This window comes from Phodopus roborovskii, unplaced genomic scaffold (genome assembly GCF_943737965.1).
Source record: "Phodopus roborovskii unplaced genomic scaffold, PHOROB, whole genome shotgun sequence".
In the NCBI taxonomy this organism is placed as follows: Eukaryota; Metazoa; Chordata; class Mammalia; order Rodentia; family Cricetidae; genus Phodopus; species Phodopus roborovskii.
In genome coordinates this window covers 79,490,067-79,503,349 of record NW_026126418.1, presented here as the reverse complement: position 1 = coordinate 79,503,349, position 13,283 = coordinate 79,490,067, and the positions used below count along the sequence as shown (strand labels likewise).

Sequence of the window (13,283 nt, the reverse complement as noted above, 5' to 3'; positions counted from 1 at the left end):
CTCTTGGTGTCTTTGACAGAAATATGTGGTTTTCCAGGTTCTCTACTAATGTTCTACTTGTCTCCTTGTCTTTTCTCAAGCCAATACCAGGCATTTTGTAGACAGCCTTAAAATCAGGTATTAACATGACTTCAGTTTTGTTCTTTTATTCAATAGTGTCATGTAGATTTTAAGATTTTTTTCTGATTCTATGAACATTATTATTGGTAAGGATTGAACTGAATCTGTAAACTGTCTTGGGTAGTATGTACACTTTAATAATAATTAGTAATAATAATAACAATAACAATAACAACTCTGTGATAGTTTGAATGAGAATGATCTCCACAGGCTCATATATTTGAGCCCTTGGTTCACAGTTGGTAGAACTGTTTTAGAAGGGTTGGAGAGGTGGCCTTGTTGAAGGGAGTGTGTATGTCACTGAGGGAGCCCAGGCTGAACCCATTCTCTCTCTTTCTTCCTCCATCTCCTACCACTTCCTCCTTCGCCATTCACCCTTCCCCTCCCTCTGCCTCTTGCCTGTGGATTAGATATAATCTAATCCTGCCTGCCTGCTGCCACGCTTCCGGCCACGATCATAGACTCATAGAAATTGTAAGCAAAGCCTCAATTAAATGCTTTTTTTGATAAGCATAGTACAGAGTACATAGTACAGAGTACAGAGTACATAATACATAGTGTCTCTTCACAGGAACAGAAAATTAACTAGGGCATCTTCTGCTCCATAGATTACCTTTCCTTTCCTGACATCTTTCATTAGCATTTTCACACTTTTATTGCCAATACCTCTCATTCCCTTAATTCTATTTATTTAGAGCTCAAACAACTGGAGAGCAAAGAGTCCACCTTAAAAATGGGCAAATAAATGGGCTACATAGACATTTCTTTAAAAAGACACGAGGGGACTTCAGGTCTGGCTGAAAGAGCACCTGCTGCTCCTGCAGAGGACCTGGGTTCAGTTTCCAGCACCTGCGCAACAACTCATAACCACTGCCATAGCCCTCTTCTTACCCCTGCGAGCACCAGCTGTACATGTGGCATACACATACGCATGCAAGCAAAATACTCATATGTGTCAAATAAAATAAATATATCTAAAAATTTAAGACACAAATAACCAGCAAATATATGAACAAAAAGTCAGCATCATTAATCTTCAAGGGAATACAAATAAAAACCACAATTAGATATTATTGCAAAGGGATCTTAAAAGCCATATAGCAGCACTCTCACTTTTACTGTGATATTCCTTTAAAAATAATCTAGGATATAAAACCATCCATGGAAGAGTGAACACATAGAAATCATGTGATATGTATCAACAAAGGAATACTACTTATCCATAAAAAGAATGAAATCTTGTCATGTGTAAAGGTAGAGAGAAGTGCAGGCATCATGGTAAATAAAACAAATCAGACATAGACAAATAATGCATTTTTGCACTCATTTGTAGAAAGTGATAAATGAACCTCCAAGAAGATGGGAAAGGCAGTGAAGACAAAGGTTAGACAAGAGTCACCAAAATACAGCGATTAGAAGCAGAAATCGCTGCTTCTGTGCCCAGCACTGTAGGCAACTCTAATCTACAAGAATCCATGATACATAAAAATAACTAGAAGAGTAAAAAAAAAATAATTCATGTATGAGGAGAAGGAAATGCTAGTGGCATTTGTCTAGCTGCTATGCGTTTCATACTTGTATCAAATCATCAGGCCCTTCATAAGCACGCACAGATATTATGTTAATAAATAAAATTTAAAAACAATGTATCATGGGCACAAAAATGTAAGGGATTTTTCTACAATGAGTAGGGAAAACTTGCTATTAATTTCAGGGACCTTTAATTGTGTGTCCTTTAAAAAATTTTGTTTGTCCTATATAAAAATCTACATTTTATGTAACAAAAAGGTTTATAGTGTTAATTTGAGAAATGGAAGTATTGGTGTTTGTGTGCTGGATAGTTTTATGTCAACTTGGGAGGAGGGAACCTCAGCTGAGAAATGCTTCCATAAGATCTGTCTGTAAAGCATTTTCTTAATGAATGGTTGCTGGGAGAGGGCACTGTCCATTGTGGGTGGTACCATGCCTAGGTTGGTGGTGCTGGGCTCTATAAATAAAGCAGGTTGAGCAAACCGTAAGCAGCATCCGTCCATGGTCTCTGCATCAGCACCTGCCTGCAGGTTTCTACCCTGTTCGAATTTCTGTCCTGACTTCCTTCAGTGATGAACAGCAACATGAGAGTGTAAGCCAAATAAACCCTCTCCTCCTCTAAGTAACCCTAAGTAAGACAGTGTGTTACCTTGTGCTTTGCTTTTCTCAAGTTTTGGAAATTTCAAAAAGAGACAGGGAAATGAAAAGAATTCCTAGTAGCAGGTAGGAGAGAGCAGGAGTCCAGTCTCTCGACACTGTTGCAGGGGAAACAATCCAGTTCCCTGTCTTCATGGACCGTGTGGAGAGAGGCAGTGCCCACACTTTCCAGGCCTCTTACCATGTTCAGCTCTGACTCCAAGCTGCAGTTTCTCATGTGTGGGAACACTTTACTGTACTTGCTTGGGTAGGTGGATGCCAGTCCTTCACCTCCTCCAGGTTGCTGGCTGTCAGAAAGCCATCTTCTAGGTCAAAAGAATTTGTCAGCAGCAGAATCACCCTGCAGAGCAGACCATCATCTTAACATTTACCACTAAAAGGCCATTGGCTCTAAAGCCTGGGAGGAAGGCAGGCAGCCTCTTTCCTCTTCCCTCCTGCCCAGTGCAGAAGAGATGAGGACAGAAACTCCCTCCCAACAGGCTACCTCACATCTGGATAAGTGGCCTCCAGTGAGATTGGGTAGGATGCTGGAAGTATTCAATACTTCATAACCAGATTTGTACCCTTTGGTGGTGACAACACAAGAATGTGACTAATACCATGACCAACCACTTAGAATCACTTAAGCATATTTACTTATTTTCAGATAGGGCCTTACTATGCAACCTCGGCTGTCTTGGAATTTGTTGTGTAGACCAGGCTAGTCTCAAACTTAAGAGATTCACTTGCCTCCACCTCCAGATTGGTGAGATTAAAGACATGCACCACTACATTTGGCCTAGAACTATTAAGTTTAATTTTATATCACAGTACGAATTAAATGATCCACATGTATAATGATTTCCATTAATTTAAGTCCTAGTTTAGAGATGGCTACTCATGTAAGTGACTGGACATATTAGCATCTGTTTTGAGGGAAGCCAAAGACAGTAGATTCGGCTAGAGAGGCCTTGCTTACACTTGAGATGAAGACACTGGTGTGTTTTTGTTGTTGTTGTTGTTTGGTTTTGTTTGTGTTTTTTCCTGAACGCCCCTTTCTGCTAAGTGCAATGCCTACTGTAAACATCCCGTTCCCTGCAAGGCAGGCCTTCACTTTCTGGACCCTCAGTTTCTAGTGCTGGTAGAAGGCAGCAATTAGCAAGTCAAAGAAAGAGAACTGACCTTCACATTGCAGACCTCAATACTGGTGTCTTTAGTCTACTCCTTGACCTCTGGGAACCCAGTCTTTCCCAGTCTCCCTTCCAGCTCAGGGCTTTGGAGCCTTGCCTTCCCACTTGGGGTCCAAGGTTCTGAGGGACAGCTTAGACTCACTTGTTTAAGCAGTTTTCATAGTTGAAGGTGGCCTTGAAGCCATAGATGGAGAAGGTAGCGATGCTGGCAAATAGGGAGGTGGAGCTGTTGATGATGGACACAATGATGGCATGCTTCTGGCAGTTGTTGGAGGAGTCATTGTAGCTGGCAAAGGCAATCAGGCTGCCAAACCCCAAGCCCAGTGAGAAGAAGATCTGCATGGCTACATTGATCCAGGCCTTGGGGTTGGCTAGCTGTTTCATCTAGAATGTCAGTAGGGATAGGGCTGAGGAATCCTGAGCTCTAATCCCAAACTCTGCCCTCCCAGGAGATGGAGGCTCAGAGATGGGGAAGAAATTACTTCCAACTCACAGGTAGTCAGAATGACTTGGGGCTGGAGTCTAGGTCCCTGTCTCAGAATGTCTCCAGTGTATTTCCTGGCAGGTAAACTACTCAGCAATCTTCCTCTCATACCCTCTATAGCACCCTACCCATGGAGAGTGCAATTGAGTATTGCCTGGTCTAATAGTCCAAAACACATAAAACCTCTAAATCACCAGCCCGCTACAACACTGGTCTTAACACACAGAAACTTAGGTGGATGTGGAGTCAAGTTTGAGGTTACTCCAGTACTGACACTTTAGGCTTATGCAAAATGAGTGTCCGTTTTGAAAGGATACAGTCATCTGATTCCAGCCATTTGTTAAGCAAAGAATGTGCCCTACTCTAAATGCAATAACATCTAGACTGAAGAACACTGGCTAGGGTGACTGGAAAGAAAACATTAAGGAGGGGACCATAGCATTCCCTAGAGGGAAAGGGTCTAAGAAAATATGGGAGCAGATAAAGGAGATGACTGGAGAGATGCCCATGGTCCCTAGCTCAGTGAGGAGTCTGGACTGGACTTTAGGTGAGAACTGGAGCAGGAAGACCAGAAGGAAGGCACAGGCACTAGTCATCAGTGGTAGTGAGGGCTGCAGGACAGGGTACAGAGAATTTAACTTCCGGGATATTCTATAGTCTTTGGCCAGTCATGGGCTCACACCAGCTCTGATTATTACAGATCTTACCCCCTTTCCCTTTCCTCCCAGGTATCAGAAAGGGACAGTCCCCTTCCCTTGCAGCCCATATCTTGGGTGTGAACATGTACATCAGGCCATTGGTGGCTCTGTGGAGTGTGAGGCCATGGACCAGGTAGATGATCAGTACACAGTAGGGCATAGATGCGGTGAAGTAGACCACCTGTGGGCATCCAGGAACAGAATAAGACTGCTGGAGAGATGGGGACAGCCACTCCCACAAACACCTTACCTCTTTGGCTTTTAGGCTCCATCCACAGCTGCTAAGAGCTGTGAGTAGCTGTGAGAGGCAACAGGTACCCAGTTTCTCTTTTCCACACTCCCCCAGCCCCTGTTTCTCTAAGAAAGGCTGAAAGACTGGAAGAGCCCACACAACACGTTTTTTTTGTTTTTTGGGGGGTTTTTTGTTTGTTTGTTTGTTTGTTTTTCAGCCAGATTTGACTCAGCTTTCTGAGGGCCCAAGAAAATCAGAAAGACTAATCACTTACAGGGTCTATGTTATCTCCGAAGGGAAATTAGTGTCTTGTGGGGCAGAACTGGGTTTTCAGGATGGGATCCAAGGGAAGCCTGGTTAGGAATGTCCATATGTAGAAAGCAGTGCACAAGGCAAAGTCCCCACAATAAATGCAACAAATGTACTGAAGGGATTTTGTGCATTCTTCAAAAAAAAAAAAAAGGCTACTTGGTTAAGCCAATCTTCTTCCCCTGTTAACATGCATCACAATTTAAGGATGTGTTCTTAGTCTCTTTGGCAGGGGAATCTCAGACTCGGGGTCACCCTGACTTCTAAAAGCCTGAAAGTAAGGGCTTTCAGATGCACGTCTGCCTAGCATGGGTGGGAAATTTTGTGTAACTCACTTCCTATGTATGCCTAGATTCATAGACAAAAACAAAATGAAACAAAACTTTTCACAAGGTTGGTTTTGTTTTATCAATCTTCTTTTAGGTTGGGTCCACCTCTGAGAAACACAGCTAGTGACCCATGTCTTGATATGCTTGAATTAATCTCAGTCTTCCATTTCTTCCTTGGCATGGCACCATATTTCATGAACTTCTAAGACTGTCAGAAGGACACTGAGCAGAATGTGGAGTATATGTTTACCATGGCTTCTTACACATTTAGGGGGCTAGTAAATATACCCAAATATCTAATATGTCAAACCAGGTGAAAGAAATTCAGGGGCATGGGGGAGGGCTGATCCCAGTCCATAACACTGGGCACTTTGAAGACATTCAGGGAAAGCTCTGGACTTCCCCCCTACCCTGCCAGTGGGCCATGTTTCTTATGGGCTTTCTAGAGTCCTCAAAAAGTGGATTCCTTCTTTTTCTTGTGGGAAGGATGGCTGGACATGTGATCTAGTTTTAGCTTAACCTATCAGGAGAAATAACTCTGAGAAGTAAGTAAAACTTCCGAGGAGAATAAAAGAGATTTCAAACAAAAAGGAAAAGGCAGCATCTTTCTTTCCCCATACATGGAACCCTGGGGCATTTCCGTCAGGGTGAGGGTCATAGTATCAGCAGAGAAAATAGATGGTGAGGATTAATATGGCATCATGTCCAGACTCTACTTATTTTCACAACTATAAGAGGCATGGAGAGGAAAGGACTGCTTTAATAGTCAAGGGTACAGACATCGCCCTTAGATCTTTTGGATCATGCTTGGTCTAGGTTGGGACAGAGCAGATGCTGCAAGGTCTGAGCTCAGCTGAGAAAGAACACCCTGATTCTTCTGCTCAGCTGTGAGGCAAAGTGCTGGCCATTATGGGGACTTAGAAACCAATGTGAAATGTCATGCCAGGCACAACATTGGGGTTGTCATGCAATATCTCAATGACATAGTTCGTTCTAAACTTGATGCCTCATGAAAGAACAAAACCAAACAAACATGTCAGTGCTGGAGAAGGCAGTCAGGTGATCAGGAGAGTGAGATCTAGGGGTCTCATGGGATTCTCAGAAGAAGAAAATTGTAAATGACTAAGTCACAAAAGATGTGAAGAGATCATTCATGCTGCATGTCACCAATAGGATGGGAAGAGCTTGGAGTAAATCTGGACTATGTCCTGAGTCTGCTGTCCCTGGCTGTGATTTTGGGAAGACTACTTTGCCTATCTAAGCCTTTTGGGAGCGACCTCATATATCTACTCTGAGGGGTTGTTACAAGAATAAGACACCGTGATCAACTATGGATTTGCTTTGCCTAGTAGCTGAGTATGGAGCATTCACCCCAGCTTAAAACAGGTACGGGTGATGGAAATACAGCAGATACTACAGCTCTAGGATGAATGGAAACGTGAGCATTTCAACAGAAAGAAAGAGCTTAGGCAAATAAAAGGCCTATGCTGGGTATTTTGGCATATCTGTGGCCTAAAATCCCACACTCAGAAGGCTGAGTCAGGAGGATCACTGTGAGTTTGAGGCCAACTTGGGCTGTTCAGCCAGTTTCAAGCCAGCCTGAAGTACATAAGGAGACACTTTAAAAATAAAATCCAAACAAAAACTAAAACCCCATACCACACAACAAAACAAAAAAACAAAAAAAAAAAAAACCAAAAAAAAAAAAAAAAAAAAAAAAAAAAAAACAAGGGAGAACCCAACAGTTCTGGGTAGTATTGATTTCCTGAAAGCACTTTGAAATGGGACCCCAAATCTAACTACACAATAAAGTCACCAGAGGCTGGCTAGTCTGCTGTTGAGGTTCCCTCCACAGAATAATAGCTCTGGCATTTGAGGGGGAAGGACTGAATAGTAGGGTGTTTGAAGATCTCCATAAAATGCCCTGGTACAGGTGAGTGTGAGAGCTGGCTGGGGCATGTCATTTCAGATTCAGTGTCATTTCAGATTCAGTGCCATTTCAGATTCAGTGTCATTTCAGATTCACTTTAATCACTTCTGACATCCTCCACTGTCAACTAGTACAGGGACATGCCAATAACACCATCCATGCCTTCTGACCCACTGACCCACTGAGCCTCTACTCTGGATGGCAAGAGACAGCTCCTAGCATGGACCAGATTCAGTCCCATCACACTCCCTAGCACACCTTGCCGGTCGACTCAGTGCCCCTCAGGATGAACAGATACACCATCAGCCAGGCCAGGATGAGGCATAGTGCTGGCTCCCACTGCACTCCTCCATTCTCCTGGATGGATGGTGAGATGTTGAGTGTTTTCCTGTACTCTGGGACTGTGTCAAGAAACCTTTTCATACTCCTTGTTGTAGCCTGTGCTGTTACCATTCAGCTGGCAGACAGACCACGGCAGAGGATCCTTTGGAATGAAGTGAGAATCAACAGAGAGTCAAGGGGAAGGTCAAGGGCTTGGTGGGATGATAGGAAGTGGCTTTGACAGGAGGCTTCACACATTGTCCTGTAAATATGGGCTAGCCTGGCTTGTGTAAAACAACAAAGTACAGTGGATCAGAGGCTTCCTGGCCTAGACTTTCCAGATCCTTGTAGCTACCCTGTTCAAAACCAGTTGTAGGGCTAGAGAGATGGCTCACTAGTTAAGGGTACTGGCTGTTTTTCCCCAGGTTAGAGTCCCATTACCCATAGGATGGCTCCCTATCTGTAACTCTTCATGGGCACCTATCGTGGTTTAATAAGGATCAGGATAAACAAATAGGCCAAATAGATGTTTATTCAGGGAGAAATAACTTACAACCTAGACAGATGAACACCAGGAAATTCAACCCGATGCTCTCCTGTCCGAGTCATGCCAGCAAGAGCTTTTCCTGTCTCTCCCTCCAACTTCCTTCCACAGGTCACTTCCGACCATGGCTCCACCCCCAATGGGCGTGGGCAGTGCCACAGAAGGACTATCTCACTACAATTCCCCTTTTAGTCTAAAGAAAAGATTTTGGCTTAATACAAAACTATATACAAAACAGTGAATAACAAGTGTGCTCTAAGAAAAGGAAAATCGAGAACAAAATGACCTACATATCTAGTCCTAGGGTGAAGGCATAATGGAGTTTACAATAGAGTTGTCCTAAGCTGGAAAACGTAAGTCTAGTACCTAATATATCTAACTAGGAAGAGAGAATAATAGTTGTGATAGTTTAATCTTCAACCTCATCAAGACCTGAGAAGGAAAATAACGATACTAGAGTAGACAGGAAGTGCGGATGGACAACTTCCAAAAGGTGCAGCAAGGACAGAAACAGCAAGCCACCTGAACAGTCACCCTAGGTCTCACAGCAATGTTGGTACACCCAGTTTTGGCTAAGGCCAAGAGAATTTGACAGACCACAACAACAGCAGGGAGGTAGAATGGCTGTCTTACCCTGACTTGGCAAGGTCAAGCAGTCTTCTATATTTGTCTCCTGCAAGCACATAGGACTGCATGTCCAAATCAGTGGTCAAGGTGGGGGCAATTCTTTGCCCAACAGGCCATTAGCTGAGGCGAGAATAAACTCCAGCAGGAGCAACAACAGTGTCCAACATATATTCGGGAAAGTGCACGGTGCTGTCAGGAGCAACAGTGCCTCATGTCAATGGAGTACTAATATTAAAACATTTAAATTCCATGTTCTGCATGTCTATGAAGTGATTGAAGATTAAGCATCTATATCTGACTAATCTCATAGGTACAGAAAACATGAGTGAAGATAATCTGTAATACTCAGGAACTTAGCTAAAAAAAAAAACTGATTAAAACTTCCCTGAGTAAAGCAGGAACAAATACTTAAACAATATAACTATATACATATACATACATATAAATCCCTAAAATAGAGGTAGAGTAGAAATGTCAAGACAAGAGGTAGAACTATAAAGGGCAGCAAGATAAATATCCCAAATTGTATCAATATACAAATGTCTTGAATACAAGAAAAGTATACATACATAGAATATGGTAAAAAATAATGTGCATAAAACATCGTAAGTGGAACGATTTCACACAATATAACAAAATATAAACTTAATTTTACATAGCTTACCACATATAAGAATACATAACAATGTAAGCTGTAAAATACTATCTCATTCTTACTCAAATTCACAAGAAAATAGGCCAATCTACCTATATCCCATCTAAACCATGCCTTTCCCAACCATTCCCTATTACTGTCTAAAAGATAAACCTGAGTGTAAGCATCACCTTCCATACCCAACCCTAAATAACTAAAACCAATCCAAAGACGATGACTATTATCCCAAATTCCAAGGATAGGGAAAGGGGACAGGGTTATCTTAAGGTTACTTCCTGCTGAAATGGGACGATGATTGCTCCAATGGATCCTGTAGGAAGAAAATTTTTAGCAACCAAATTTCTCAACAGAACTGGCTGTAACATATGTAGCTAGTCACTGTGTGGCAGAAAATTCTTGACTGTAGTTGTATCTGAAACTCTGGCCAGGGTGTAATCAAAAAGGGCACCATTACAGCTTAGCTAGTCATGAGTTGTCTTGAGCAAAACAGTCTCAAACCAGTTTTAGGGTGATGTTTGTAGTTTAGCTGCATCAGGTTGAGTCAAGTGGAAACGATGATGTGGGGCCCCATCTTCTTTCTGGAGAGTGTAAAGACTGCTGTTAGGAATCGTAATTATTCTTTGTGGAAAAGTTACACATCAATATTAAAGTAAAATTTTCAAGTTTTAAGGTATGCATTAGGGAAAGACAACAATAAGCATTAAAAAGTATGTGAGAAAATTAGGATTTCAGAGAGAAAATTGCATATAAGAAATGAGTCCCAAAATCCGGGCCCCTGCCAAAGAACGAGGTCTCAGCTGGAGAGTGCCAGTTTCCAGTGAGATCCCACTACCCTGCAAAACCTACTCAAGTTCCAGCCCAGCCCTCTTCCTCTTCTGCCAGCTATTGGCCAGAGGTGAGTCTGGGCCCAATTGGGGCTGCCTGTCCCCTTCAACCTCTTTCCCCCCCCCCCGCCTGAACTCCCTGGATTGGCCCCTGATCCTGCTGCTCCTGTCTCCGGTCCCCATTGAGAGCACCCTTGGAGCTCTGATACACCCCCACCCATCCCAACCTCCAGCCTACCCCCCCCCACCCTGTGCCCTACCCCACCTATGGTCCTGCCGCTCTGGTTGAGCACTGGGACAGAGGGTGGAGCCAACAGTCCACCCTACTTCGGAGACCTCTCGGAGCAACTCCGAACAAAGGAGACCTGACTATCCACTCGGGACCACCTGTAATTTCCACCGGCTTGGTCTCTGACCCCGCCTCCAGTCCTGTGCTGGAGTCCCGGGCCCCTCCCAGAGATCCGACTATCTCTGCAGGTCCACTCGGAGTTCCTGCGGGCAAGATCCTTGACCCCCAAATCCGGGCTCCTGCCAAAGAACGAGGTCTCAGCTGGAGAGCGCCAGTTTCCAGTGAGATCCCACCACCCTGCAAAACCTTCTCAAGTTCAAGCTCAGCCCTCGTCCTCGTCTGCCAGTCATTGGCCAGAGCTATTGGCCAGAGCTATTGGCCAGAGGACCACTGTGAGTACCTGCTGGCATCTTCTTCTGGATCCTCATCCTTGACCCCATCCCTGGATCCCTATCTGCGGAGAAACCTCCTAGAGAGCTTGGACCACACAGAGCTACAGATATTGAATCTTTGATCCGCATAAGCCCATCGGGGAAGGACCATAGAGAGAGGGAAGAGACACCACCAACACCTACTGGAAGAAACTATGGGAAGAAGGCAATACAAGAGAACACCTAACAACAGAAAGACAAACATGACACCACCAGAATCTAGGGAATCTACACCAACTAGAATGGAACACAACAACAAAGCAGAGGAAGCAAAAGGGTACGACTTAAAAATCACCATCATAAAAATGATACAGGCCCTCAAAGAAGATATGAGAAAATCCCTTAAAGAAATGGAGGAAAAAACAAACAAAAAAGTGGAAGAAATGAACAAATTCCTTAAGGAAAGTACAGAAAGCCAAGAAAAAACAATTAACCAGGTGAAGGAAACGGTTCAAGACTTGAAAACCGAAATTGAGAAAATAAAGGCAACACAAATGGAAGGAAAGCTGGAAATTGAAAAGCTGGGCAAAAAATCGGAAACCACGGACACAAGCATAACCAATAGAATTCAAGAGATGGAAGAGAGAATCTCAGGCGCAGAAGATAAACTAGAAGAAATAGTTTCATCGACGAAAGAAAACCATAAATCCAACAAATCCTTAACACAAAACATCCAGGAAATGTGGGACACCATGAAAAGGCCAAACCTAAGAATAATAGGCATAGAGGAAGGTGAGGAAGCCCAGCTCAAAGGTGCTGAAAACATATTCAACAAAATCATCGAGGAAAACTTTCCAAATCTGAAGAAGGACATGCCCATGAAAGTACAAGAAGCATACCAAACCCCAAATAGGCTGGACCAAAGAAAAAAGACCCCTCGACATATAATAATCAAAACACCTAGCATACAGAATAAAGAAAGAATATTAAGAGCAGCGAAGGAAAAATGACAGGTAACATATAAAGGCAGACCTATCAAAATTACACCTGACTTCTCCATGGAAACCCTCAAGGCCAGAAGGTCCTGGATAGATGTTCTAAAAGTATTAAGAGAACACGGATGCCAGCCTAGGCTACTATATCCAGCAAAACTCTCAGTCAATATAGATGGAGAGAACAAGATATTCAATAACAAAACCAGATATTTTCCCAATATGTATCTACAAATCCAGCCCTACAGAAAGTATTGGAAGGAAAATTCCAACCCAAGGAAGGTAACTACGCCCACAAAAATGTAGGAAACAGATAATCCAACTACACCAGAAACCTAGGGTGAAGCAGAACAAATATATTCACAATACCACTGCCAACAACAAACCTAAATCAAACAAGCATCAACAATCAATGGACCTTACTCACCCTCAACATTAATGGTCTTAACTCACCTATAAAAAGACACAGGCTAACAGAATGGATACGAAGACAGAATCCATCCTTCTGCTGCATACAAGAAACACATCTTAGCTCCAAAGATAGACATTACCTCAGGGTAAAGGGTTGGGAAAAGATTTTCCAATCAAATGGAAATAAGAAGCAAGCAGGCGTAGCTATCCTAATATCAAACAAGTTAGACTTCAAACCAAAACTAGTCAAAAGAGATGAAGACGGTCATTTCATATTCATCTCAGGAGAAATCCATCAACACAAAGTCTCAATTCTGAACATCTATGCCCCTAATACAAAGTCACCCACATTCGTAAAACAAACACTACTAAAACTCAAAGCTCATATAAAACCTCACACACTTATAGTGGGAGACTTCAATACACCACTCTCAACACTAGACAGGACCACAAATCAGAAACTCAACAAAGAAACAAAAGAATTAACAGAAGTTATGTCTCAACTGGGGCTAACAGACATCTATAGAACATTCCATCCAAACACAAAAGAATATACCTTCTTCTCTGCTCCACATGGAACCTTCTCTAAAATCGACCACATACTAGGAGACATAACAAACCTCAACAGATACAAGAGAATAGGAATAGTTCCCTGTATCTTATCGGACCACCATGCTTTAAAATTGGAATTCAACAACAACACAAATAGCAGAAAACCTGCAAACTCATGGAAACTTAACAATGTGCAATTGCACCACTCCTGGGTCAAAGAAGAAATAAAGAAAGAAATT

At 42.8% G+C, this 13,283-nt stretch overlaps 1 protein-coding gene across 1 annotated transcript in view; it reads right to left on the bottom strand.

The window, feature by feature from the left end:
* Window positions 1-13,283, bottom strand: part of LOC127221948 (sodium- and chloride-dependent transporter XTRP3A-like) — a gene marked incomplete at its 3' end in the record, with an annotated part of 43,846 nt that overhangs the window by 16,181 nt on the left and 14,382 nt on the right. Inside the window, 6 exon segments of the mRNA XM_051183886.1 lie at window positions 2,489-2,571; window positions 2,574-2,647; window positions 3,619-3,851; window positions 4,720-4,839; window positions 7,717-7,867; window positions 7,869-7,942. Coding sequence (XP_051039843.1) covers window positions 2,489-2,571; window positions 2,574-2,647; window positions 3,619-3,851; window positions 4,720-4,839; window positions 7,717-7,867; window positions 7,869-7,942 — 735 coding nt within the window.